Below are 27,225 nucleotides of genomic sequence, written 5' to 3'. Positions count from 1 at the left end.
AAGAGAGGGTCAAAGCTTATGTCCATTATCTTTGACGTTTGTGTACTGAAACTTGAATGACAAACAAATTGAAAGATTTGGAAACAGCCCTTATAAATAAGTTTTTGGCAAAAATGATATTTTTGGTACAAGCTTTTATCGCTGACTGTACTTTTTTTACGACAGACAACTAATACTCATCGAGACAATTCTAAAAACCCCTAACACAATTAGGTTACGTTGTTTCATCACAGAGTTCCTATATCCACCTCCTGTCTCTATCATCAGATCAGCTCGTTGGTACTATAATATTGCATTGTCATCCGATTTATACATGCATGCAAAATTTCAGCTCAATCGGAAACCGGGAAGTGGATCAAATTTAACTTGCAAGATTTGATTACACACAGACAGACAGACAACGGTCAGGTGAAACTAAATAACGCGCTATTGGCGGAAAACTTGCGAAAGGGTCGTTAAGATGAGTAGCACGCGTATAGCGTAAGGCACACGAGGCATAAGTGAATTATTCGCAGCTAATGGAATGGAATCGATGCAGATAAAATATGTGTCTAAAATTTCAGTAAAATTACACGAAGGGAAGAAAATCCCTACAAAAAGAAAGCCAGTCCGTTACAATATGGTGCCGTGACCAGGATATCACTACTAATAATGCATGTTTGTTTGTCAAGTCAATATGCACAGCTGAACACATTTTACTCATAGCTAGATGTTTTTTTAATTCGAAAAACATCCCTTGAGACGTAGGATCTAACCCCCTTATTCATGAAACTTTAAGGACCTGATTTAGTTAAATTATGTTTTATCCCTTTCTTACAAAGAGATAAGTCAAAATGACAGATAAAGACAAACGATTATTAGCTAGTTGAGGTTTGTATCGCGTTTATGAATAAGGGGGTTAAAATTAAAACTGGATGATTCAATGTCGACGAAGCAGTCTAGTTCATTTCGTTATTCTTATTTAGAGTTAACACACAGAATGAAATACTTCAATATAAGTTACCCAAAACCAAAATACTCTCTTAAACTAACATGATATTTAGTCTTTAAGTTTTTATTTTGGTGTACCCTTGTTTTGCCGACAAACTTTTCATCGAATATTATTTCATCGACAACGATTCATCGAAACGTTAGTACTAGTAATATTGTTTGGCGTTATTTTGTTTCATATACTATTTATTTCAATTTTTCTTACTGCGTAGAAATACTATTCATCGAATATTACTTGATCGCTGATTCGTTTCAAATTATTTTAATTGGCACAACAACTAAACATTGCAATTCATTTGTTCGACGTATTACTTTAATACTAATAATGAGCTGCCAAAAATCATTAATGAAGTATGTGTTATGTTTGCTGATGACGCGACCATATTATTCTCAGATGATCATTTAAATTCGAGCTTTGAAACAAAAATTAATAATACACTAAAAACAGTTGTAGATTGGCTACATTCCTTAAACTTAAAAGTAAATGTTGAAAAAACTAAAACTATGCAATTCAGGAATTATAAAACTAACCCGATAGCTCTAAATGTAGAACACGGAGGTACTATCATACAAAACATAGATAGTGCCAATTTCTTAGGTGTATCTGTAGACTCACACCTAAACTGGAAATCTCATATTGAAAAATTGAATAAAAGAATTTCCAGTCAGTGTTATGCTCTTTCCGTTTTATCTAGTACTTGCTCAGAAGACATAGTAAAAAAAGCCTATTATGGGAATGTTTACCCTCTCTTAAATTATGGTGTTATTTACTGGGGCAACTCTGTCGATGTTAAAAAAACTTTCAAGTTACAGAAGAAGTGTATACGCATCATATATCGCCTCTATAACAGAGAATCCATCCGAAATATTTTTAAAGATAACAAATTCCTCACCTTAACCGGCCTTTACATCCTTGAACTGTGTTCGTTTATTTCGTCAAATAAACATTACTTCAACTTCTGGTCAGCACGGCGTAATAATCTACGCCCTCAATATCAGTACAATATATTGCTCCCAAGGGTTAATAACACAACTTATTGTAAAAGTACATTTATCACGGCCATCAAAGTTTTTAACCATTTACCCAGTAGTATTAAAATGTTAAGCGGACAATTATTTAAGCGACAGCTAAAGCAATGGCTAATAGATCATGTTTTTTACGATTTAAATGAGTATTTTTTATTTAAGACTATGTAATTTTAGATGTACTTATTATAAATTTAAGTGATCTGTATATAATATTGTAATTATGTAATATTGTATACCCGAACAGGGTAGCCGTTGAGACTATGTATTATTTTAACATCTTGTTTGACACGGTAAACAATAAATGAATTCTTCTTCTTCTTCTTCTTCTACATTTTTCTGTTGTAACAATTTTAGGTTTCGGTTAGGTTAGAACTGCGACCCCACACAGAAACGAACGGCTATCAAAGTCGGTTTCGGTTAGGTTAGAACTGCGACCCCACACAGAAACGAACGGCTTTAAAAGTAGGTTTAGGTTAGGTTAGAACTGCGACCCCACACAGAAACGAACGGCTATCCAAGTAGGTTTAGGTTAGGTTAGAACTGCGACCCCACACAGAAACGAACGGCTATCAAAGTCGGTTTCGGTTAGGTTAGAACTGCGACCCCACACAGAAACGAACGGCTTTAAAAGTAGGTTTAGGTTAGGTTAGAACTGCGACCCCACACAGAAACGAACGGCTTTAAAAATAGGTTTAGGTTAGGTTAGAACTGCGACCCCACACAGAAACGAACGGCTATCAAAGTCAAATATTACATATTGAAATAATTTTATGCGTAATAAATTTTATTAAATGCAATCCAAAATGAAATAAGAAAACCCGTAAAGAAATACCACGATATAAACTATATACGAAATAATTCGAGTGCCAATTAAAAGTCCCAGATTTAAATTTACTAGTATCAATTCTTCGACGCAATGACTTGTCGATGGAATGAAAATACTTGAAACGTTGTCTTCGAAATAACATTCGATGAAATGTCTGTCGGCAAATCAAGGGTATACCTTTTATTTTAAACCTACTTAGATACGTTGTATGTCAAAGAACAAAACAACTTACCAGTGCTGTTCGCTCTTTAGTAATAGCGGTGACATCTTTCCATCGTAAAGATAAGCTGGTCTCCCACCCGAAGATGCTGGCGTGGAAACAGAGGTAGTTCTGCGACGCGTACAGACGGCCGTGGACCAGGATGTCTTTCTGTAGCGCGCAGGAATAGTCTATGAAAAAAACAATGAATTGTATAATATTAGCTTAATGTTTGCGTATTTCAATTTGCGTAAGTTTTACATCCTATTTTGCACCAAAGTTTTAAAACGTTTGGCTTGATATTAACTGGTAAAGCATGCTTAATTGCATTAGATTTGAACTTTATTTTATACATACAGTTGAAGGAACTATAGCAGTTCTATTTTTAATGCGACATTCGGGGCACATTAGCCGGTAGACGACACCTAAAGTGTTGTTACTTTTCGCGAGCAGAGAATTCAACGTAACAGCTCATAAAAGTAATAAATAATTACGAACCATAAGCTTCTTATTGGGCATATCTTTAAAGAGACTTTTGATGTCCTCAAACTTACTTTTGTACGTGGGATAGAAAGCGCCAGCTCTTTATTTGATGCGATTCTTAATTTTACCAAAGCAAAGTAATAATTACCAACAATAAGTCGCTCCTCATCGGGCAGATCTTTAAAGAGCCGCTTGAAGTCCTCACACTTGCTCTTGTAGGTCGGGTAGAAGGAGCTATACCAGCTCTTCTTCTTGGTGCGACCTTCGGATGTGCGCTGGCCGGCGGAGGATACCTAGAGTTGAGAAGGATCAATGCGGGGTCGACCCTTTGGATGCCACAGTCGATGGCGCATTTTCACATACGAGTAAATAACAAGAAAAAATATCCGTGAGATAGCAACATTTCAACTTAGTATTTTTGGAAAAAAAATTACATTTCGTTCAATGTCTCGTTTCACATTCTTTCGATTGTTCAGGATTCTGATTATAAATTTTAAGAAAATATGGAAAGTCTCGAAAACTAAGCGTTTTTCGTGTATAACATTTTGTTATATGTACCTTTAGCTATTATATTTAGTTAGTTCGTAGTGCCATGATTAGCTGGTCTGGGCCTTTAATAAAAAAAGTGAGTATCAAACTATAATTTTGAAAATGAAAATGCGCATTTTATTTCAACTTTGGTGTCCAAAGGGTCAGTGATAAAACTTTTTTTGTTAGTCACAGTACAAAAAAAAACTCAACGAAGATCATAGTCAAAATTTTTAAAATATTAAGACATTATATTATTGGGTGCTACGTAATATCATATTGTGCTTATAATATTTTTTCAAAATTCTACCAGTGGTATTTTACACAACTGTTCATGCGTTAGAGAAGGACATCATGATTCGCTGTCAAATATCGGTTTCCCGAGAAATATGTACATACATAGTACTATTATCTATTTCCGTAATTCTATTAACAGCCTTGGTACCCCAATTTACTTAGTCACGAAAGATGGCCTCAATGTATTCATAAGAGAACTCTGGAATCCCATGCGTTAAATAATACAACAAAGGTACACTCAGCAAAATATAATCCTACTCTGAGCTAAGCCAAGGACGCCAAACACGAAGAATTTCGTACATTGACCTGCCCGTACCTATTATTTCTATCACACGCACATAATTCCACATCACCAAGGCGCATCTAGCGACCTTCACCGAGGAGGAGTTTTGGCCGAAGGGTGTCAAGTTCCGGCGGTTCCGCGGCCGGCTCCCTGACACTGCGGGGTTGCGAACTGCATCGCAGCCGTAATTGTGTTTTTAGTTTTAAGATATATTTTGTATTAATATGTATGCTAGTTTGAAGGTATTTATCTATGGGCCAATAGTTGCCTGAAAATAAATGTTTTCATTTCATTTCATTTCATAATTATATTGCTGTCCCGCTAGCACAGTAGCGTTGACCGCCGGCATCATCGGCGGGACAGCAATAAATTTATGCAGTATGCACGTGCGATAGAGATAGATAGAGGCGGGTCGATGTACGAAATTCTTCGTGCTTGGCGTCCTTACTTTAGTATAGAACAGGTAGAATTGACAAATAGTTAAAACGTTGTTCCTTACCATCTCGTAACCTCGGAACTCAATGACCGCCGGCAGCGATACCGTCGATAACTAGTATATCCCAATAAAAATTAAAAAGTTTAAAATCTAAAGATTGTTTTCGTATTAAACCTTCTCCGTTTTTAAAGTCATATGAATAACTTAGGTCATCCAGGCCGTAAAATAAATGAATCATTCAACAAAATCGGAATAGTTTTGATGCTACACCGGATCCAAAGTAAATAGACTATTCCTTTATAAGTATAAGGGTCAGAAGTCAGAAGATATGCTTATATATACATATGTATATCTGAGTGACCTTTGCTTTGCTCGGAAAATATATAAAAACTCATAAATGCTCGTTTTCCCAGAGATAAGACCTAGCAAGATCGATTTTTCGCCCCCGAAAATATAATAATTGCTCGTTTAAAGGTATAAGATATGTTATCGTAACTTTCTGTTATTTTATAAAGCGTAATACATCATGAAGCAAATACTTTACTAGCTCAGCGGCATGCATGCTATACTTACTCCTGAAGTTGCAAGCGTTGTTATATATGTCGGCGGCCGATCGTAAGATCAGGCATATCGTGAAATTCCTAGGCATATCGTGAAACGTGAAAATCTTTAACTCGTTTCCTGAGTCGACGGAGCCCTCTGAGCAGTTTGCCCTTCGGGCATCTGAAGCAACCTAACTAACCTATCCTACCTATATATTGGTTTCATGTGACTATCGTCAAAACATTACGATCTGCCTGATCTTACGATCGGCCGCCGACATCTACATAACTATAATACATTGAACTGTTACCAGCTTGCTAGTTTACCGCTACTGAACAACAAGCGGCTTATATTTTATATTTCATTATCATTACAATATTGAAAAACAATTTTAGTTTTTAATTTTAAGTCAGCCATACTTAACCTTATTTTTAGGGCCACAAAGACTGTTGCCTTGTAGCCCCGGGCCGCAAGATATATTTGCTTAACCTTTTAACCACCATAGATTTTTTCATCAAGTTTTGTATTATTTATAAGACCGCGGTGAAGTGAGCCCAATTTTGTTTGTCTTATACAGGGTCATTTTTGGACCGTTAGCCATATAGTGCGAGGTGATTAGGTAAGTCATACTGAATAACTTTTTCTATGGGACCAACCCCGAAATCCCAAACAAAAATTTGGCCTTCCCATTGAAAAAGTCGACATCCACTCGACCAAAATGTATGAAACGGCCAAAAAAAATTTTGTGATTTCGGAGTTGGTCCCATAGAAAAATTTGTTCAGTATGGCCTACCTAATCTCCTTGCACAATATGGCTAACGGTCCAAAAATAACCCTGTATATCAGTTTATACCAGAATCAAGGATCACCTGGCGGGCCACCTAAAAAGGCCTGGCGTGCCGCAGGTTGAGTATCGCTGGGATTAGTCAAAATCAGAAATCGGCTACTGTGCTTATTCTCAACATTAACCCTTTATACTTCCCACCTGATTTTGAACTTTATTTCAAAGTGATACAGTTCAGTTTTGCGTAATTCCTGACACCCTTATGCCTTAAGGTTAAGAAGCAGAAGAGATACAGTGACGGTAAGTATGTTTTCACGATAGTATATCTACCTACCCTCTGTTCGCTCCGTAGCGCAACGGCGGTTGGTAGGGAAAGCTCGCTGGCACTGCCGAGAGACACCGAATCGGGGGCTCCATCCTGGAAAAAAACAGGACCTTACTATTATTAATCTGTTAGCCATACCAAGCGGCCTAGAAAAGATGACGGTTGTACAGTGAACTGCGAAATTGCATTGAGATATTATGAATGAATTGACGACCGGTCTGGCCTAGTGGGTAGTGACCCTGATCTGCGAAGACGATGGTCCTGGGTTCGAATCCCAGTAAGGGCATTTATTTGTATGATGATACAGATATTTGTTCCTGAGTCATGGGTGTTTTCTATGTATTTAACTATTTGTATATTATATATATCGTTGTCTGAGTACCCACAACACAAGCCTTCTTGAGCTTACTGTGGGACTTAGTCTATCTGTGTAAGAATGTCCTATAATATTTATTTATTTATTATTTATTTTATTCATTTATAGTCGCCATGCACTTATGCGGCTGATGGTACATCGACACACGCCAAACGATATGTAAAAATTGACCGTGATGACAGATACTTCAAAAATGCTTTATTGATCCCATAAAACAACTGCGCGCTTAACGCGCTTAATTTATAACGTTTATAAGGTTTTGTTATCAATAATGCAATATTGTAATAACAATGTTGTATTGTAACAACAATATGTACCTATAATGCATTAGCTTAATAATTTCAATTTTATTTTTGAATACTTTGTATTTTTATTTGACATGTAAATGAGATGTCAATTTATCAATAAATCATCTGAAATCTGTTCAAGGAGTAGTCACGCTTGATATGATGATAATAATATGATATTTGATGATTTAAAAATTGCTACGTACCGATAACAATTATATATCGACCTGAGTCATATTATAACACTTTAGAATCTGTTTTTATAAGTAATAATAAATGTTTTGTAATAATCAACAAATTTGATTGTAAGGTAACGGATCGAAATGCAGTTATAACCGGTGTGTACGTGTTGTTAATTGATTTACAATTGAAAATTAGTTGAAAATCACCGCTATAATTAAAATTAAAGACCGATAATTAAATTGTGTAAATTATATCTTTTTAAAAATGTGTACGCGACGTCATTTGTGCAAAAAACTAATAATATTGTTTTATCATAAAACAACTGTTCTGAATTATAAGCATTAAGTATTTAGATTTATTTTTTAGATTAGTAAATCTTTGGGTCAAGTCTGGGAGGCTATATTAAAATTACTTCCTGATATTAAATAGGGCTTTAGTATATGTACTTATGAAAGTTATGAAAGACCGGTGGCAGTGTCAGATTATGACGATAAGAACTAGAGGTACACCTTACGTGTTAAGAATCGTTAAGTTTGTGTTCGTTACAATCATCTCAGTGAGCAGTAAATATGACTGCCGAAAGAAAACTACGGTCGGCGATAAAAGTCTATATCAAATTAGAATTACAAAATTAATATTTTTTACTATTTTTTTTTTCAAATGGTGGGAAAATGCCGATGACAGGGTCGAGTGGAGAAAACGAGGGGAGGCCTTTGCCCAGCAGTGGGACACCAAAGTAGGCTAAAAAAAATATTTTTACAAGCGTAAATTAAATCATAGTGTAATAACACTTATAACAGATTTCACGGACTTTGCTAGCTCCTGGCCTCGGCCTCTGAATAGCTAACAGAAGAGCGCTCATTACATTTACACGCAACAAATCACCAACGTGTATAATATTATAGCACGCATATTCCACGCGTTACTTCTCGAATTAACTAAATAAGGGGTTGTGCACAAATCACGCGAGGCGTTTTCGGATACTTTTTGACCCCCGAAGGGGGGAGCCCCTTGGTGATATTTGGTTAGGTTTTTGGCTACCACGCGGCACACAATCTCACGTGTATTTTGTTGAATTTTTTTCATTCGACCTAATTTTAAGATAAATAGTCTTGTATACAGAAAATCGTGTTTATTTTTATATTTTCATTAAATAGACTCGATATTTTGAAGTAAAGAGTGAAGATCTATGTTTAAAGAAACCGAAAAAAGTTACGTTTTTTTTTTCTGTTTATTTCTCACTGCACCCACATGGACGCTTTTCTGTTTCGCCCTATGGTTGACTGGTAGAGAATGCCTATACCGGCATTAAGTCCGCCTGTTGTACTTTTTGTATGTGCAATAAAGTTTAAAATAAATAAATAATAAAAAAAGTATCTACTTATGTGGTAGGTTTTTTTTCTTAGTTTCGTTCACTGTAGAAAAATACACGTGAGGTTTCCTTTATACCCCCCTCCCCCAACGTGATCAATAGTGATTTTTTCGTGACTCCCCCCCCCCCCCCATCGGACCTCGCGTGATTTGTGCACAAGCCGTAAGTAAAACAAAACCTTCCTACTTGTCTTCCTTTTTGTTTATATCGTGGTTTAACCTTTTGAACGCCACATACGGCAATTGACGTCAACGCAAAACCGTGACAACGACGCCAAAGACGGCATTTGACGTCGATCGTTTTTGATGAAAATCTACTGAAAAACACCCCACTTATAAGTTGGCTTTATTTATTCACAAAACTAAATTTTACCCCCGTGGCGTCAGTGGCACGGCAAATGCGTCGTTTGGAGTTTAAAAGGTTAAGGGCGCTGGCACACTGGCCATTTGCGAGCGAGTTGAAAGCGAGGCGAGGGCGTAACGACCTCGCTGCGCGAAAGCGAAATAGTTGCGTGCTCGCGGCGAACTCTTTGCGCGCTCGCCTCGTCAACTCGCTCGCAAATCGCCAGTGTGGCAGCGCCCTTATAAATGTGGGCAAGATGTGATGTTACCTTGTCATTTTCCAGCTGTTCAGCGTTGTTGTCAGGGTTGCGTAGAGATGGCGATGGCGAGCGTGACAGGTTTCTGAAAATAATCAATAAAATAATTAAAATATAATATATCATTCCAATAATCCGACATGCTAATATTGCTAATACCCGTACCTTAACTATTATTTAAAGATGTTTAATAACATTTTCTCCTGCATCGCTTTCCTAAAGCATTTAGGGTCATTGCGCTAGTTTTCGTCCACTTGACGAAATTTGAATACCTACCCGCAATGTGCTGTACAAATTTGGAGTTCTTGCAATCGTTAATGTCTATACATGAATCTTTCTATCTGCATAAAAATGATATTTCGCTAGTAGCAATTTAAAAAAGAAATATATTATTTTTGCTAGTCTGTCAAGGGGACGAAAACTAGAGCATGGACGGAAACTAGGGCAATAACCCTATATGTTTAAATATACGAACTCCTGTAGGGCCTATCATGTATAACGAACCCCTAATGAGCGTAGCGTACCCATGTTCGCCTAGCGAGCGTATTATGTAGGTACAGTCGCCATCAGATATATCCGAGCGGCTAAGGCACTCACAAATATCTGAACACGCCTCTATTGTCAGCGAGTTAGAGTGCGTGTTCAGATATTGTGAACACCTTGGCCGCTCCGATATATCTGATGGCGACTGTACGAGTATGTAGGTGCGTTACGGAGTCGGCGAAATCTTCCAGACATAGATTTTAAAGTAAATAAATAAAAATTTGCCAAACGATTAATCGTATATTTTGGATGCCATTTAATATATATTTTATACCACATACGACGAACATAATGAATTATCGGTAAAACCGATAAGATAAATAATCGGTATCGACCGATAACATCAATTCCACCGCTTTGTTTACATTTGGTCGAAAATACGCTATTAATAGGGCTAGGACTATGGACAATACGTTATTAAACTTAATAAATAACAAATGGTCGCTTTACTCCCAATTATTAGGAATAATAGGAAAAAAAAACATAAAGAAAACCGGACAAGTGCGAGTCGGACTCGCCCACCGAGGGTTCCGTACTTTTTAGTATTTGTTGTTATAGCGGCAACAGCAAATACATCATCTGTGATGTCTAGCTATCACGATTCATGATATCTCATGAATCGTCATCCTGGTGACAGACAGACAGACGGACAGTGGAGTCATAGTAATAGGGTCCCGTTTTGTAGAGAACTGCTGTTTTTCAATCCAGACAATGTTTGGCATGGTAAGCAAGTAGGTAGGGCAGGGTAGAGTCGCGGACTTATATTGTTGAGCGATTTAGGGTTTACTTTACATTGGACTTTTCATACGGTTAGTATAGATCTATAGATAGACAAACAAATCAGCTTATTGAAACTTAGATGAATCAACAATTAAAGTCTGTGACCCTATGATAGACAAATAAGGGTTCCGTTTTTGCCATTTTGGCTACGGAACCCTAATAATCGAAACAAATTAAACTAATAAGTACATGGAATTGCGAAAAATATTTTCCACAATGTTAATATTTAGAAAGGGAAATGAGGACTTCGTTTGCATGGAGAAGCGGTCACGTGATGTCCCATTTCCTCTTAACTGATGTCTTAACTGTTCGTAAAAAAACTAGTGCCTACGTCAATTCTTGGGATTAGTGGTCAAGCGGACCCCAGGCTCCCATGAGCCGTGGCTAAATTCCGGGATAACGCGAGGAAGGTGTCAGATACTGTTTCGCTGCTTCGCTGTTGAGACAGGCAGATAGGTATACCTACTTCAGGTAAGTTTTGCAATTGGCTGTACTCTTTAAAAACACCGAAATAACACTTTATTTGACCAAGGCGATGTCCATACCGACGGCGCCGGCGCAGCGCCGATGTCGCAAGGTTATGTTTTGCAACACTTTATCGCCCGATTTAGAAAGTCGATCATCTCGGCGGTGGCACCCGAATTGCAGTGGTTCATGAAATCTTTGCAGTCTTCCAAATATTTTAAATGCTATATAATTTTAAGAATAACTACGACTGTAGTACGCCTAAATTTACATAGACGGTCAACTGTAAAATAAGTTTTTGGCAAAAATTTCATTTTTGGTACAAGCTTTTAGCGCTGACTGTACTTTTCTTACGACAGACAACTAATACTCATCGAGACAATTATAAAAACCCCTAACACAATTAGGTTGCGTTGTTTCATCACAGAGTTCCTGTGGCCACCTCCTGTATCCATCATCAGATCAGCTCGATGGTACCATAATATTGCATTGTCATCCGATTGATACATGCATGCAAAATTTCAGCTCAATCGGAAACCGGGAAGTGGATCAAATTTAACTTGCAAGATTTGATTACACACAGACATCAGACAGACAACAGTCAGGTGAAAGTAAATAAAAGCTTGTAAAATATAGGTGTACAAATCTCTTATGTCAGCGAATTAAAAACTATGGGACATATTTTTGAATAAGTTGGTTACACCCATATTTTTACAGTTGACCGGACAAAACAGATCACATTCATACGAAAATTAATAAGTTTTGGTCAAAAAGTAGCCGAAAACATCTCGCGTGATTTGTGCACAACCCCTAAAAGCTTGTAAAAACTAACTCGTCTACGATTATGCCATATGATCAAAGCTCGGCAGGGGTGAGCCATTTTGACGTCACTTGTGTCAAGTGTATAGATATTAATATAGATACACCTTAGAAAGAAGTATTAAAATAAAACTTTATTAATTATAATTAAACTAAAATGACAATGCCTTATGTAAAAATAAACTTAATAGTAGCATATGGATGGATATACATATTATTTGAAGAGGTTTACTAAAAAAGCTTGCTATAAAATTCATCTGTTTTAATGGCGACGTAAAGATCGTAGCGGAAAGGCAGCCTAAATAAAATAATTTCTATAGTTATTAAATTACACCACATATACCATCGAATGACAAGGCATGTCCATGTTGTGCAAACTCTGAAAACAGCTCACCCCCGCCGAGCTCTGCATATGATACTCGTAGCGAGCATAAGGGTGTAGATGTACATAGATGATGAGTAGGTATTCGATCGATTTTGTTTACATTAAAATGTCAAATGGGAGGTTATAATTGTCCTTCGAGAAACGAATCGTACGTGTCGATATAATTTAATAGCTTAGGTTGAATTAATATTATCAAAGATAATTGAGTGTATAGAGAGTTACTGTCATGGTAAAAACTAAAATATGTAGCCGCACTACATTTACTGTAAAGGCCTAAAATATCGATCCGGTTAAAAAACATAATTATCTATACCCTAATTGTCTAGGCAATAAGGCAGTGTACACGTATTTTTGGCGCTTTACCCGTATCGATATTTAAGACTGTACAAGTGTACATACTTTAAGATTTGCCGTTTAACTCGAGTTTCCGCATAATTAATAAGCGTTGAGCTCGGCCTCAAGCACAATGAAAAACGTCAGACAATGTAACACTCGCTACACATCATTACTACATATTACTATATTTTATATATAAGTCTATGTAACTGTAATAAGTACTATAACCTCTTCAGGCCGTGTGGGTATGTAATATTTGACTGACATACATACTTATACGAAATTTTAATCGATTTTTTTTTTTGATGTTTAGTAGTGGCATTTCGGTAAAAAACAGTACATTAATATTGTGACCCCTGAATCCCATTGAGTGAACGGCACGCGTTATTCTTCAAACATTTTGACACAACAATCACTCGCATATTACGTCTTTTTTCCAAAAACGACCTTAATCCAATAACATTAAGATCTAAAACGAATACAATTATGTACAAATGGCGGCCCTTTGACACATAACAATCACACGCATATCACCCATCTTATTTCCAAAGACCTCATAGGCCAATTCGAGTTTTAGCTATTCGATCTGTTTCCGATATGATACTGATCTGTCAGTGTCAAAAGTGACGCTTTTGGTTGAAGAAATGTCACTTTTGACACTGACATATCAGGTTGAATAACTGAATCTCGAATTGGCCTGTTAGTCCTTATTCCAATAACATTAAGGTTCAAAACGGTACCTTATAATATTGATCCCTGAATCCCACTGAGTGAACCGCACTCGATACTCCTCGAGCATCATTTTCGATGCACTCACGCTTGATGCCCAATATACACTGACGTGAATACTCGTACCTGCCTAATCTAATCCATTAAAGCGACGAGTTAGGACAAGCCAACGGACTTTACATTGTGTGGGCGAGACAGCGCCATGCACGTAAAGTTCTACCTATATATGTAAAGGACCCCGGACCTAAAGTATGGAAAATATGGTTTCAGTTACATATCTTGAGATTTTGATATACTTTGTTATCTAGTACAAAATCAGTCGAAACTCTGAATGGGACTCGGATACAGTGGTAGCGCCGCTAGAGACTTTTGTTCAGAACTCTGAAATCTACCTATATAACATATCAAAGATATTTAAAAAATCCATACCACTAAGTGCTACGGGTTACGCTCGTAGCGCGTAGCCACGGTTTCGTCGTATGTAGCGCGTAGTCGCTACGAACAGTGTACCCGACAGTCGGGTTCTTGGTGTTGAATGTGTTAACTGTAACCACATTTTTCATACTTTAGGTCCGGGGTGCTTTGATAGATTGCGAATAATCTTCCTCGCGCTGTCCCGCCTTTTTGCCACGGCTCTTGAGGGCCTGGGGTCCGCTTGACAACTAATCCCAAGAATTGACGTAGGCACTAGTTTTTACGAAAGCGACTGTCGTTTGAACTACACCCTAGAGGGGAAGCTAGCCCTTATTGGGATTAGTCCAGTTTCCTCACGATGTTTTATTTACCGAAAAGAAACTCAATTACATAAGTTCCGAAAATCTCATTGGCCGGGGTTTGAACCCACGACCTCCGGAATAAAAGTCGCCCTAACCGCTAGGCCACCAGTGCTTTTACCTAGCGAATAATGCAAATAACCTAAGTTAACTTGATTACTTCTTAATATCGCACTTTTTAAGGATATCCATTATCTTATCGACATTCACATACTTTAAAATTTTATTTATATCAATTTCTAGGTAAAATATATGTTATTTATTAATATTTGTGAGAATTTATGAAATCAGTGATAAAAACATTACAGCAAATAATATTTTAATGTAAGTACTTACATATTCAGGTGCGTGAGTAAGGCGTTAAATGTATGGTCAAGGACGTTGACATTATCAGTCGCCTTAATTACGTCCTTCCCAGGACACTAGGGTATGAAAGGGATAGAACATCACCTGCTACTGTTCGAGGCAGATTTACGGATCGCGCGTTTGTGTTATCTATTGATAAAGTTCATTGAATAATTATTTTTATAGAGGCGTTATCGATAATTGGCATTTATTGATTGGAGGAATTTACTAGACTTTTTATAACTAGGCAATAAAAAAATCTGATTTGTTGTAGGTAGGTACTTGATTATTTAATTTATTCTAAGTTTTGGCAATAATACTTAGGAATGTTGAAATATAAAATTTATTAATCAACATTAAAACATAAAACTTACATTTCAGTATTCCAATAAGTTCACAATGTCCTATTTAAGTATTATGTTATGTTTTACACACGCATAATATATGATCTTTCGAAATCACGATGTAAAAAATCGGGCCAAAGATAAATTATTGTCTGAAAAACAGACCTTAAGAAAGCATCAATAAGGGCTACTTTCCCACTTTTGATAACCTACGACACCATTCTTAAATAATATACTCTAACACACCTATCATAAGGTTCCCCTTCCATTATTTTCGAATACAGGTATGTTTTAGACTACGATTTCTCAAAAATAGACCTTAAAGCAGCTATAATAACGTCCTCTATCCCATATCCCATTATTAAAAGCTGTTAACAGTGTTGGTATGGTTAGCCTACGATACCATTTAGAAATAGACCCTAGCTTAGCTACAATAAGGTTCCATTTCCCGTACCCACTGTTAATAGCGACTGATAGTATTAGCGTCATCGCCTTCAATACCATTGAGAAATAGACCTTATCACAGTGTCCATAAAGTCCCTTTTCGCATGTCCCACAGTAATTAACCTTCGGGAACTCCTGTAGCTCTACTATGAGTTCCGTGAATGACAGTGAGAAGTGAAGATAGTGAGAAAGTTAAGGAAAATGTATGGAGTAATTGTACAGTGCCTCTACCGGTCACGTAAAGAACTAAACATTTCAATTTGTACCATGCCTAACTTCACACCTAAAACGCTCTCTTTCTAATTATATAATGAAAACTGAGCCAGAATTATTCTGCGTAAATACTTTACGCGAGTAAACGTGACAGATGTTATGGAAAAATACGTGCGTTTCCAACGTGACATTTCTGTCAACTTGTAAACACAACAAATACGCAGATTTTTCACGAATATTAATGCAATTTTCAACGTAATATGTATAAATTTATAACAGTATGTGAACTTCAAGCAAAACTTTAAGGGATAAATCAATTAATAGTTCGATAAAAGGCTGATTTAGTACAAAGGTAATGAGTTATACTTGACATCATATTTTCCTATTTCTACTGCTACATTTGCGAAAATCACATTGCTTACGAGCAGTTTTTGGTTTTAGGCAAGAAGCTGATTGAAAACAACATTTCCATGAAAACCCGGATTGCATCATGTATGCATGTAGAAGTTACATATGTATTAAGAATTAAGGCTCAATACAAGGAGCGGTACATAGACATGTTGCTGTTTTTGTTGCTGGGTGCACATAACACATAGTAAGAATAAGACATACCGCAAGACCTATTATAATATTTACACAAGAATTGCTACGTATTTTATTAAGCATTATTATCTTAAATAAAATAAAACATACAAATGTTCTGTGGGTTTATTTATTTTTCTTTACTAAGTAAGTATTATTTTATTTCGTAATCGTTTTTCATGTCAACTTGGTAACAGGAAATATAAAACTTTCTTCAAAAACTTTTGCTGGTGGTTCTGAATCTGAAAATTTAAATAAGATTTAAACACATTTATTGCCAAAAACCCGCTGCGTGGGTTCATTTTGTATTGGAAATGGGGCGCTTGGCACTGAAATATACTCGAGATCATATAGGTACTATAAAATTAAGATCGCTATTAAGGTCATACGTAGGGTCTGTGCGGAAAGAGAAGAGTCGTAGGTATAATGTATGGGCTCCCCTAAATTTCACGACTTTGCTCTTTCCGGACACTCTATTAGATAATGTTACTTAGCAGTAGGAGACGGCCGCTGTCATGATGCGGACTGAAGCGGACCATTATAATACATACCTATTTTAATATTTCTTCTCATGTGTGTACTATTTTCATCATAGGTAATAAATATGTAGCCTGTATAATCGCGCCGTATACTTTGCTTCCTATTTTTTAACACGCAATGTCATAATTTTAACTCGATTATTAATGATGTTTACGTAATTATCATATTTTGCAATTTTTGTCTTGAATACAATTATATTTTAATTTATTATACATTGTTTACTAACATTGATGTTTATTATTTTCGTAACTATGGCAACGTCAAATCTTTAAAAAATTGTAGAATGAAGGTTGAGTCAGTAACAAAGTGACAAAACTGGTCTTAGAGCATTTAATAACTGGAGTGGCCATTGAGTGCTTACTGTTAGGATTTAGGATTAGGGTTCCAAGCAGGAAAGAAAAGCTTGTTTTAACACCATATTGGTAATGTTTATTAATCTCAAGCAAGATTACATAGTAATGGCGTCTCATACGAGAAGAAAGAACACCTACATTTGTTTTATATTGACAACCGAATAAATCAAATATCATAGTCGTAGTAGTCTCGTAGGTATACTCTTTATTTTTTTCCTGACATTATTACTTACCCCTCTGCCGAAAAACTTGTACAATTGTGCAAACTTTTGTATGGACTGACATGGCTATTTGTACGTTACGTACAAATCATGTAGAAATAGCAATACATTTGACGTCCCCTCCCCCGCAAAAATCGGCAGACTGTTTTGTAAAGAAAATGACAGCGATGACATCTCCCTTCTAAATGCTCTTAGTGGATGGTAGAGGTAAGGAATACAATCTCCATGTAATTAATAATGAAAAAGTGTCCGTCAAAAACCTTAAGAGGGAAGTATACTACGTAATCGTCCATACAAACAAAGAAAACGTTTTTCCACTTGTAAATACGACTATCTTCCATTCCCCATGATTTTTAGTACGGTATTGATACAATGAAAAACTAGGTTTATGGGTTTTCTTTTTTTGGCTACTCTGGAGAGATTTAGAAAAATTATAATAGCTGACAGCGTGCCCAGTTTTTGCAAATATTCTCCCATAAAGGAGTTTTCTCATAAAGTCATAAAGGATTCTCCTTACCTCTACCCTCCATATTCACGGCTACCATCAGTATATGTAACATTACTTTCTGTGCATCTCATTTGCACTAATATGCGAGAGCGAGATGCATAGATAGTAAATTACGTAGACGTGAGAATGTGTCAATTTTGTTATTTAGTTCTTTAGGTGAATCCTAGAGGCGCTGTATAAAACTCCGATATAACTCTTGCTCTGTTTTTTAGTATACTTAGAAAGGGACAGCATCGTTTGGAGTGGAGTGAAGTTAGGTACATAAGACCGTAAAGAAATGTAAAACGTGACTCACGGCACGTTTATTCACCGAGTGTAAGTGAAAAATACTCTGCCAACTGTGCGTGTCAGTTGTTTACACCCTGTGTGAGTCACCGACATTTTGGGCAGGTACGTCACTACACATACGTTTAGCGTATTAAGGTAATTACTTGATAGTTCAGTGCACGCCCACTACCCCACTAGTAATTACCTGTAGAATATTTAACTTCGATATTGGAGATAAATTACAATTTGTCCATAAAAAACCTATATTATATACAATTGAAATATAGACATAATTCCAACTGAAATGGTAAATTAAGGTTAATATTAACGTAATTAACGCTAATTAATCATTAGGGTTGAAATTGTTTATACCAATTCCATTAACACCACTGCGCTGCACCGAAAATGCTATAAAATTTACGGTGTCTGATTATCACACGCACCGGTGTGAATTTAAACCGAAAATCGCAGGATAGAAGTTTCATAAAACTCATTGGGAGCGTCCATTAATGAGACGAGGCATTAATGATCCGTGAGACGTCTCCCTCTGGTGAGATGTCGTGACATGTCTTGTCTGAGATTTAGCTTGATCCCCCCTTGACTTTGTTGCCTATGTACGCCTGCAACTCACGCGCCCTCGTTGAGCTCTAGCAACCTTACTTACCGGCAGGAACACAACACTATGAGTAGAGTCTAGTGTAGAGATGCACCGGATATTCGGTTACTATCCGGTATGCTTGATTTCAGAGTCAACAAATTGGATTTAAGAAACCGTCACGGTCATAATCGCACTCATTTCGAACCTAGAAATGAGTCCGCGCGAACGGTCACTAGTCACTACGAAACAGATCAAAGCCTGCACAATGCGCACCTGAAAAACCGAAATGTAGGTATAGTTCCGCCGGCCGAATAGTCGGCGGCCGGATACCGAATATACGGCCGATGGTCAGGCCGAACATCCGGTATCCGGCCAAACAACTATCCGTTGCATCTCTAATAGTAGTAGTGTTATTTAGATGCGGTTTTCTGTAAGGTGGTGGTGGTGTTGGTTGTGTTCGCTGCGTCATTGAGAGACAAGTATGCAAGTAAGAAGTATCATCAGTCAGTATTTGTCATGAATCTAGTATAACTGGATCTGTCATGAAAGGTGGGGGGAAGTAACCGAACAGGATAGTCTTATGTATCTTTCAGTAGGAGTAGTAGCAAAAGAGCTATTATTGTTTCTCCTTGTCACAGTCTCACATTTTATTTGTTCCCCACCGTAAATTTAGTAAGGATTATGGTGGACAACGAATAAATTCGACCAATCACAGTGTCGCATTACGTATGTTTTGTGTTTTGTCCCTCACGGAGGCACGCGTATACCACTTCTCATATCTATAGGATCCTACCTTGTATGGTATCTGTACTTACTTGTTTTCCTGAAGGATCTGGTTGGTGTGCTGTGTGATGACCCCGGAGAAGGTCAGGGCCTGGCTGATGCTCTGACCGATGGCGTCTTGAGACGATATCACCAGGTTTTCCACTGACTTTCTCCTGTAACACAACGTGAACCAATTAGTTTTAGTAATAGTACATTAAAACATACAGTACAGTAGTAGTAGGAAAAGACAAGAGAAGAAGGGAGACCTAGAATCACTTATCTCAGCCAAATAATAGTTATTTGTTTTACAAGGGGGCAAAGTTGTTGTTTAACCGCTCGTGCTAATATTGATACCCGAGCAAGCGAAAGATTCCAAAATTGTAGATTGAATGGTTCGAAAAATGGAATCTTGAGCGATGCGAGGGTTTCAAAGCACGAGGGTTAAACAAAATTTGCCCCCGAGTTGCAACACAAAATTTTTCACCACATCAAACCGAAGCAAATATTAAACGTAAAATATCAAACAAAATCAAATCCAAATTAATGTTATTAAATATTTATCATCCAAAATCATCATTTAAAAGTCAATTCTACCACCAAACATAAGAAAACAACTCAAAATTTGCATTTGATTACTTTGCCTCACATGTGAATAAAATGCAACTTTGCTATCAGTTTTTGAAGTGCAAAGTAAGCCTTTCCGAGCTGGTGTGGTGAAAAAAATAATGCGTCGTATGTGGAAATTAAAAGACTGGCACAAGAAAGAAATGATTGGCGATTGCTCCACCGACAAGAGCAAAGCTCTTAAGTTATGATGATGATGAATAGTACATTACGATACGAGTGCGAAAAGTAGGAAATTCGAAACGAGTGGCGATAAATTAAAACACGACCGAAGGGAGTGTTTTAAATCGACGCGAATTGCGAATTACCTATTCGCACATGTACCTACCGTACAATGTTTTACAGTACATATGGCCCTTTAAATTTTCGACATAGTCACGTAATAATGTGTTAATTATCGCACTAGTGCGGTAAAATAGCACCACATGTACTTTAAAACAACATTATCCTTTGCACCTCACTCTACTGCAGTACAGATAACGCCCCCTTGCAATCACCGGAACAAACAATCACGCAATTATAGCTTATCTGATAAAGAGATTACTTATTAATTTTAACAAGAAAAAAACACAAAAAATATAAATTTAAGTAAACAAGTCCTTAAAAGCGTAATGAATTGGTAACATAAATACAGAATATAGGAGTGAACAGAATTTTATAGGGTCAGCAACTCGCATGTGACACCCATGGAATTGAAAGCATTCTAAGACTATGGTGACTCTCCATATTTGCCATTAGTTGGACTGTATGTATATGAGTGTTCAGAGAGACATTCCTATAAAACATGTCCTAATCCACTGCTATAAACCCATCAATTAAAAAAAAAACACATCCAAATCGGTTTGTCCCTTTTTCGCACAGGGAGTTCAAAAGTATGATTAATCCTATCAGCAATGGAATATATTTTTCATGAAAATGCAGCAGAAATGGCTATAAATGTCAATGTAATTTATTTAATGTGTTTATACAACTACATACAATAGTAAATTATCTTTAACAATTTTTAAAAACTATACAATATATCTAGTTTCATTACCTGATAAGCATTCAGTCTATGCCTATGATAAGGAAAAATTAGAACACACAACTCGGCTAAACTGATGACATGATATTGTGACACACATGCTTATTTCAGTTTATCGGGAGCGTAATGAAACATTTCATGAATGACTATGGTGCTGAAACATTTATGCCAATGAGAATGTGACAAAAACATGATGACACATACAATTTAGCACATGGGATTGGTATGTGTAATCAGGGGCTCTTCCCGGTATAACTTAAAATCTAAATATCTTATAGCCTTCACAATATTTCTTTGATATTATAGAATAGTATTTAGGTAAGGATAATAATTGATCAGATTAGCTCAATTAAGTGCAAAAATATACGTAAAAAACCGAGATACCAAAATTGAATACCGGTTACTTTGTATGAAAAATATGCCAGTATTCAGTCCGTGTGTGTAATTGACCTTTTAATAAAAGGTCCGTCTGATAATAATTCTAGTTTTGATTAAATTAGAATGCAGATAACCCAGACTGCTAAAATTAACAATTCTTGTCAGTCATCTTTGATGAGTGTCTTTTAGAATTTGGAAAGAGAATAGTTGGGGAACATATTGGGCCCCATACATTCTACAACTCTTCTCTTTCCGCACAGACTAATGAAAATTACATAACATTATTGAAAAATCAGTTGTAAGTATATAATTATTAATTAATTATTGCATAAAATGGCAATATTCACAAGTCGTTACTAATGTTATTTTAGCTCCAGCATAATTGATATATAGTCATAAAACTGTGCAAACTAAAGGCTTACTAGTTTATTCTCTTATCTTGATTGTTAACAGCATATCTTGGTTATTTGTTTCTTGAGAAAACAGTTACATCAGTTTTCCTTTCATTGCTATTTTAATTAAACTTTGTATGGAAAATTTAATTGAAATATGTAATAAAAATACAAAAAAAAATGTCATCAAATTTAATTGAATGGTCTAGGATTGTTGTTTCAGTACAGCAGGAAGATTTAGCAGTTAATAAGGTAGCTAAATAGTCTTAGTACATCTGTATGAATGATTAAAGCTAGTAAAAAATCTATTTAGAAATCTAATTGGAAGTTTGTTTCTCACCTTGGCTCAACTATCCACTTATCAGAAAAAAATATAATTGGATCTATGAACACCATACTATCGATCCTGAATTTGTTTTTGAACAAATTGGTAACAGTAGGCCTTTCGAGAGCGCGTAACTCCATTGTCTAGTAAAGTCTAGTACTTAAACGGAAAAGTCTGGGACCTAATTACCACCGAGCTAGGCGATTCACAGACAACTGATAACGGGAAACACAATGTAAATAGAGCAGACACGACGACGCAAACATCTACAACTGCGTGATCCTTCTAAAATTAGTAAATAAGCCCCAAAAACGTCAATATAACTCACATGGAAATTGCTATGTTGCGGCTGTCCAGCTCCGAAGTAGTCATAGTCACAGGGTTTTAGTGCACGCTCAGATCAGCCACTCGCGAGCTATTGTTCACAGCTGCGTTTTTTGCTTTCATCATCCAGATACAAGAGATCTATGCACAAAATACAACAAAAATACTATTGACTGCATTGAGACAATCTGACAGAACTAGCTCAGTGTTGCAATAAATATTTGGAAATTTATCTTATGATTACCGGAGCTTGCACATAGTGCATACAGCTGAGGCAAAATGAAGTACACAATGCCCTGTATAGTGAGTATTATATTCTTTGCCCTGTATGCTCATGCTTGTTTGCTACATGGATAGGGTATGCATGTTTGGGTATGCAGCATCACCTAAACAAGGCATAAGACATGCGTGACTGAAACGAGTACGGCGTGGGTTAATAGTATGGTATATCAATTCTATGAGTAACAGTAGCTTAGCTTCTATCAACTCGTATTCTAGTGAGTATTTTATTCTTTGAACAGTAGCCTGTTCCTTAACGTCAACTCTCTTTTTGCATTCATGTAAATAATTATTTACACTTGCAACATTACAATCATCTGTCAATGTCAAAACTAATCAACATTCGGCGGAGTGATTTAGATTCACCACGTGAATTTATTTTGTAGACTATAAATGAATTAACTTCAAGTGAAAACCATGGCAGACGATTCGGCTTTTGACAAAAAGAAGTCCCATCGGGCGAAACATGCCGGCCGAAAAGCAGAGAAGAAGAAAAAGAAAAACCAAGTCGACCAATCTAACCTAAGCGCTCGGCAACGAAATCCTAAAGCTTTTGCTATACAGTCGGCCGTGCGAGCTGAGAGGCAGTTTAGGAGGAAGGAGGATATCATTGCAAAGAAGCAGCGTATACCCCAGGTAGATAAGACACCGCTAGAACCTCCTCCGATAGTAGTTGCTGTCGTTGGTCCACCGCGCGTAGGAAAGACCACAGTCATTAACAATCTCATTAAAAGCTTCATAAAAACCAACGTCACAAGCATAAAAGGCCCTGTGACCATCGTCACATCAAAGAAACGCCGAATAACTCTCATAGAATGCAATAATGACGTCAACTCGATGATCGACATCGCAAAATGCGCTGATCTAGTGCTACTCCTCTGCGACGCTAGCTTCGGCTTCGAAATGGAAATATTCGAGTTCTTAAACATATGTCAAGTGCATGGCATGCCTAAAATCATGGGTGTGTTGACACATTTGGACATGATAAAGAATGCAAAGACACTAAAAACAACCAAGAAAACTTTGAAGCACAGATTTTGGACAGAGGTGTACCAAGGCGCTAAGTTATTTTACCTCTCCGGTATAGTCCATGGAGAATATTTAAGGAATGAAATAAAGAATTTGTCCCGCTTTATATCGGTAATGAAGTTTAGGCCGTTAAGCTGGCGCATGACCCATGCTTATGTGCTTGGGGACAGAATGGAGGATATAACTAACCAGGAGGCGATCCGGAAGGACCCAAAGGTCAATAGAGATGTGGTGCTCTATGGCTATGTGAGGGGAGTGCCATTGATGAAGGAGTCTGCTGTACACATTGCTGGTAAGTTGAATTTTTTAAGCATTCTTATTAATGGTATTTTATTTGGCTACTTGATATATATGTGAAAAATATTCTATCATGAGAACAACTGAACAACCATCATAAATTCATCTATCTTAGTTTTTTTTGTACTAAACAAGTTAAATCACTACCAACTCCTTTTATTACTTCCAGGTGTTGGAGACATGAAAATTAGTGAACTGTCATATCTACCTGACCCCTGTCCACTTCCCAGCAAAGAGAAAAAGCGACACCTCATGGAAAGAGAGAGACAGATCTACGCACCCTTTTCAGGCGTAGGTGGCATTGTTTACGACAAAGATGCTGTGTACATTGAGCTCCAAGGCTCCCATCATCATAAAAAAGAAGATGAGGAGGTTAGTGAAAAAAAGGAGCTGCTTAAAAATGTTGTTGAGACTAAAGAGACAGTGGATGAGCAGATGCAAGAATCTGGGTTCCAATTGTTCAGTGGTGGTGCTGTGATCTACCCTGATATGATAAAAGATGATGAGTATTTACAACATAACAATAAAAAAGGACAGGAAAGCTCAGATGAGTCAGATTCTGATGATAATGATTCAGACAATGATAGTGGTATTGATCAAGAGAAGGAAAGCAACAAGGTTCCATGGAACAATGACTCAGGGTCTGAGGATAATGATCTTCCTACTGAAAAAGATGATGAAGAAAGTGGGGATGATGATGAATCAGACAATGAAGATTTTGGTGCAAAATGGAAAGAAAAGCTTAGTGAGAAAGCCACTGAGGCTTATTTTGAGAGGCAGAAAACATCTAAGAATATAATGAAGCTTGTGTACGGGGAATTTGAGATTGGAAATAAAAACAAGGAAAAAGAAGAATCAGATAAAAGTGATGGCGAAGAAATTGGAGGGTTGTTTAAGAAAGTAACAGACACACAGAAAAAGAAACATAAAGAGAAAGAGAGATTAGACACTGAGGAATGTTCTTTCTTTTACTCATTAGATAAACCAACTATAAAGGATTGGACCAGTGAAGTCAATAAACAAGTTTTGATCAACTGTTTTGTCACAGGAAAGAGGACAGCTGATGAAGATGCTTCAGAGCTCCTTAAACTTGATGATGCAAGTGATGGTGATGATGAGGAGATGTTTGGAGATTTTGAGGATTTAGAAACTGGTCAGAAACATGCTGCAAAGGAAAATGAGGAAAAAGAGGAAACTGGTACAAAACGCAAAGGAGAATTGACTAAAGCAGAAATTTTAGAAAAGAAAATGAAACTAAAAGCGAAATTTGACTCTGAATATGATAATCCTGATGATCATAGGATAAAAGGTGATCATTCCTATTATGAGAATTTGAAAGCAGAGGCATTGAAGCAGTCTGAATTGAACAAATCAGTTTTTGATAATTTGGATGAAGGTTTAAGGATAGATGTGGAAGGATTCAGACCTGGTTTGTATGTGAGAATGCTTTTCAAAAACATGCCTGCAGAATTTGTGACAAATTTCGAAGCTAGTTATCCCATACTCATTGGATCATTAAACATGGCAGAGCAGAATATTGGCTATGTGTCTTGCAAAGTCAAGAAACACAGATGGTACAAAAAGATATTAAAAACAAATGATCCTTTGATTATTTCTTTAGGATGGAGAAGGTTCCAAACTGTTCCTATTTACTCTAAAATAGAAGATGATTTGAAGTGTAGATATTTGAAATATACTCCAGAACATGTGACTTGTAACATGCACTTCTATGGGCCAATAACGCCACAAAACACAGGTTTTCTGGCCTTGCAGACAGTCACTAATGATCCCAATGATATGAAGCAATTAGGCTTCAGAATAGCAGCCACAGGAAGTGTGAACGAAATTAACAAATCTACTCAAATCGTCAAGAAGTTAAAACTAGTTGGCACACCAACTAAAATATACAAGAAAACTGCTTTTATCAAAGACATGTTCAACAGCACCCTTGAAGTAGCGAAATTCGAAGGAGCGAGAATCAAAACAGTATCAGGAATAAGAGGACAGATCAAAAAGGCGATCAATAAACCTGAAGGCGGTTTCAGAGCTACATTTGAAGATAAAATCAAGATGAGTGACATAGTTTTCTGTCGAACGTGGTTTAAAGTCGATGTTACCAGATTCTATGCGCCTGTTGTCAATCTACTTTTGCCTATGGAGTCTAAAAACGCTTGGCAAGGCATGAAGACTAAAGGACAACTAAAGAGAGAAAGGAACTTAAAGTTTGATGCGAATAAGGACTCTATGTATACTGAGATTCAGAGAGCCCCAGCAGTCTTCAAGCCTTTAGTAATACCTAAAGCATTGCAGAAGGGTCTGCCATACAGATTCAAGCCTAAATCGAAGACTACGACCTTATCAGGTGAAGCACCTAAGGACATAAACAAGGAAAGAGTTGCTGTAGTAAAGAGCCCATATGAACAGAAAGTATCAAGTGTTATGAAGATGCTTAAGACCAACTTTGAGACTAAAAAAGAAGCTCAAAAGAAAGCAACAAAGGAGAGATTAAAAGCGCACAAGCGGGAGATGAACGAAATCGAATGGCGTAAGCTCAAACGGCAGAAAGAGTTGAAGAAGAAGATCTGTAGGACGCTAAGTAAGATGGGAAATAAAAAGAAACCTCAGATGTGATTTGTTGTATTATTAAAATTTTCTCAGTTAGCTCGAGTTATTTTAGTAACCTGTGTTTATTACATTACCTTGTGAACCTCCTCCTTTTTGAAATGGGTTAAAATGGTGCTGATAGTTTCACGTCCATGTCATGTGCATACTGCAAGCCTCTCATTATGTCATACATAGGTATACCTAACTACGGCTAAAGTGTAGCAGTCTGTACCCATGTACAGCCAGTGCCTAAAATATCGATAAGGATGAAGGGTTAAAAATATCTAAACTTCTTTATATAGTATTATATGGGATATATTAATGGGACAGGTTATATAGTATTCCACCTGTCCCATTTGGACATTTGTATTTGCGTCTCACATTTTGCTTAATGAGAGAG

At 36.8% G+C, this 27,225-nt stretch overlaps 3 protein-coding genes across 3 annotated transcripts in view; 1 reads left to right on the top strand and 2 right to left on the bottom strand.

Annotated features, from left to right (window-relative positions):
• LOC134668379 (protein Aster-B-like) overlaps nt 1-22,803 on the bottom strand; it is a 49,261-nt gene extending 26,458 nt beyond the window's left edge. Inside the window, exons 1-6 of the mRNA XM_063525859.1 lie at nt 22,621-22,803; nt 19,600-19,722; nt 9,552-9,624; nt 6,733-6,816; nt 3,676-3,820; nt 3,078-3,235 (exon numbers count right to left, since the gene is read on the bottom strand). Coding sequence (XP_063381929.1) covers nt 3,078-3,235; nt 3,676-3,820; nt 6,733-6,816; nt 9,552-9,624; nt 19,600-19,722; nt 22,621-22,664 — 627 coding nt within the window. The 5' untranslated portion in view covers nt 22,665-22,803. The remainder of the gene's footprint in view (nt 1-3,077; nt 3,236-3,675; nt 3,821-6,732; nt 6,817-9,551; nt 9,625-19,599; nt 19,723-22,620) is intronic.
• The window catches only part of LOC134668133 (thymosin beta), a 113,217-nt gene that overhangs the window by 83,764 nt on the left and 2,228 nt on the right, over nt 1-27,225 (bottom strand). The window lies entirely within an intron of this gene.
• Nucleotides 23,215-26,883, top strand: LOC134668378 (ribosome biogenesis protein BMS1 homolog). The gene is made up of 2 exons (XM_063525858.1): nt 23,215-24,216; nt 24,391-26,883. Exons 1-2 carry the CDS (start codon nt 23,313-23,315, stop codon nt 26,850-26,852), a joined length of 3,366 nt encoding a protein of 1,121 aa, XP_063381928.1. The 5' UTR covers nt 23,215-23,312; the 3' UTR covers nt 26,853-26,883.

Source organism: Cydia fagiglandana, chromosome 10 (assembly GCF_963556715.1).
Source record: "Cydia fagiglandana chromosome 10, ilCydFagi1.1, whole genome shotgun sequence".
Lineage (NCBI taxonomy): Eukaryota > Metazoa > Arthropoda > Insecta > Lepidoptera > Tortricidae > Cydia > Cydia fagiglandana.
Note: the sequence above shows the minus strand (reverse complement) of the source record. Positions and strands in the feature narration are given on the sequence as shown.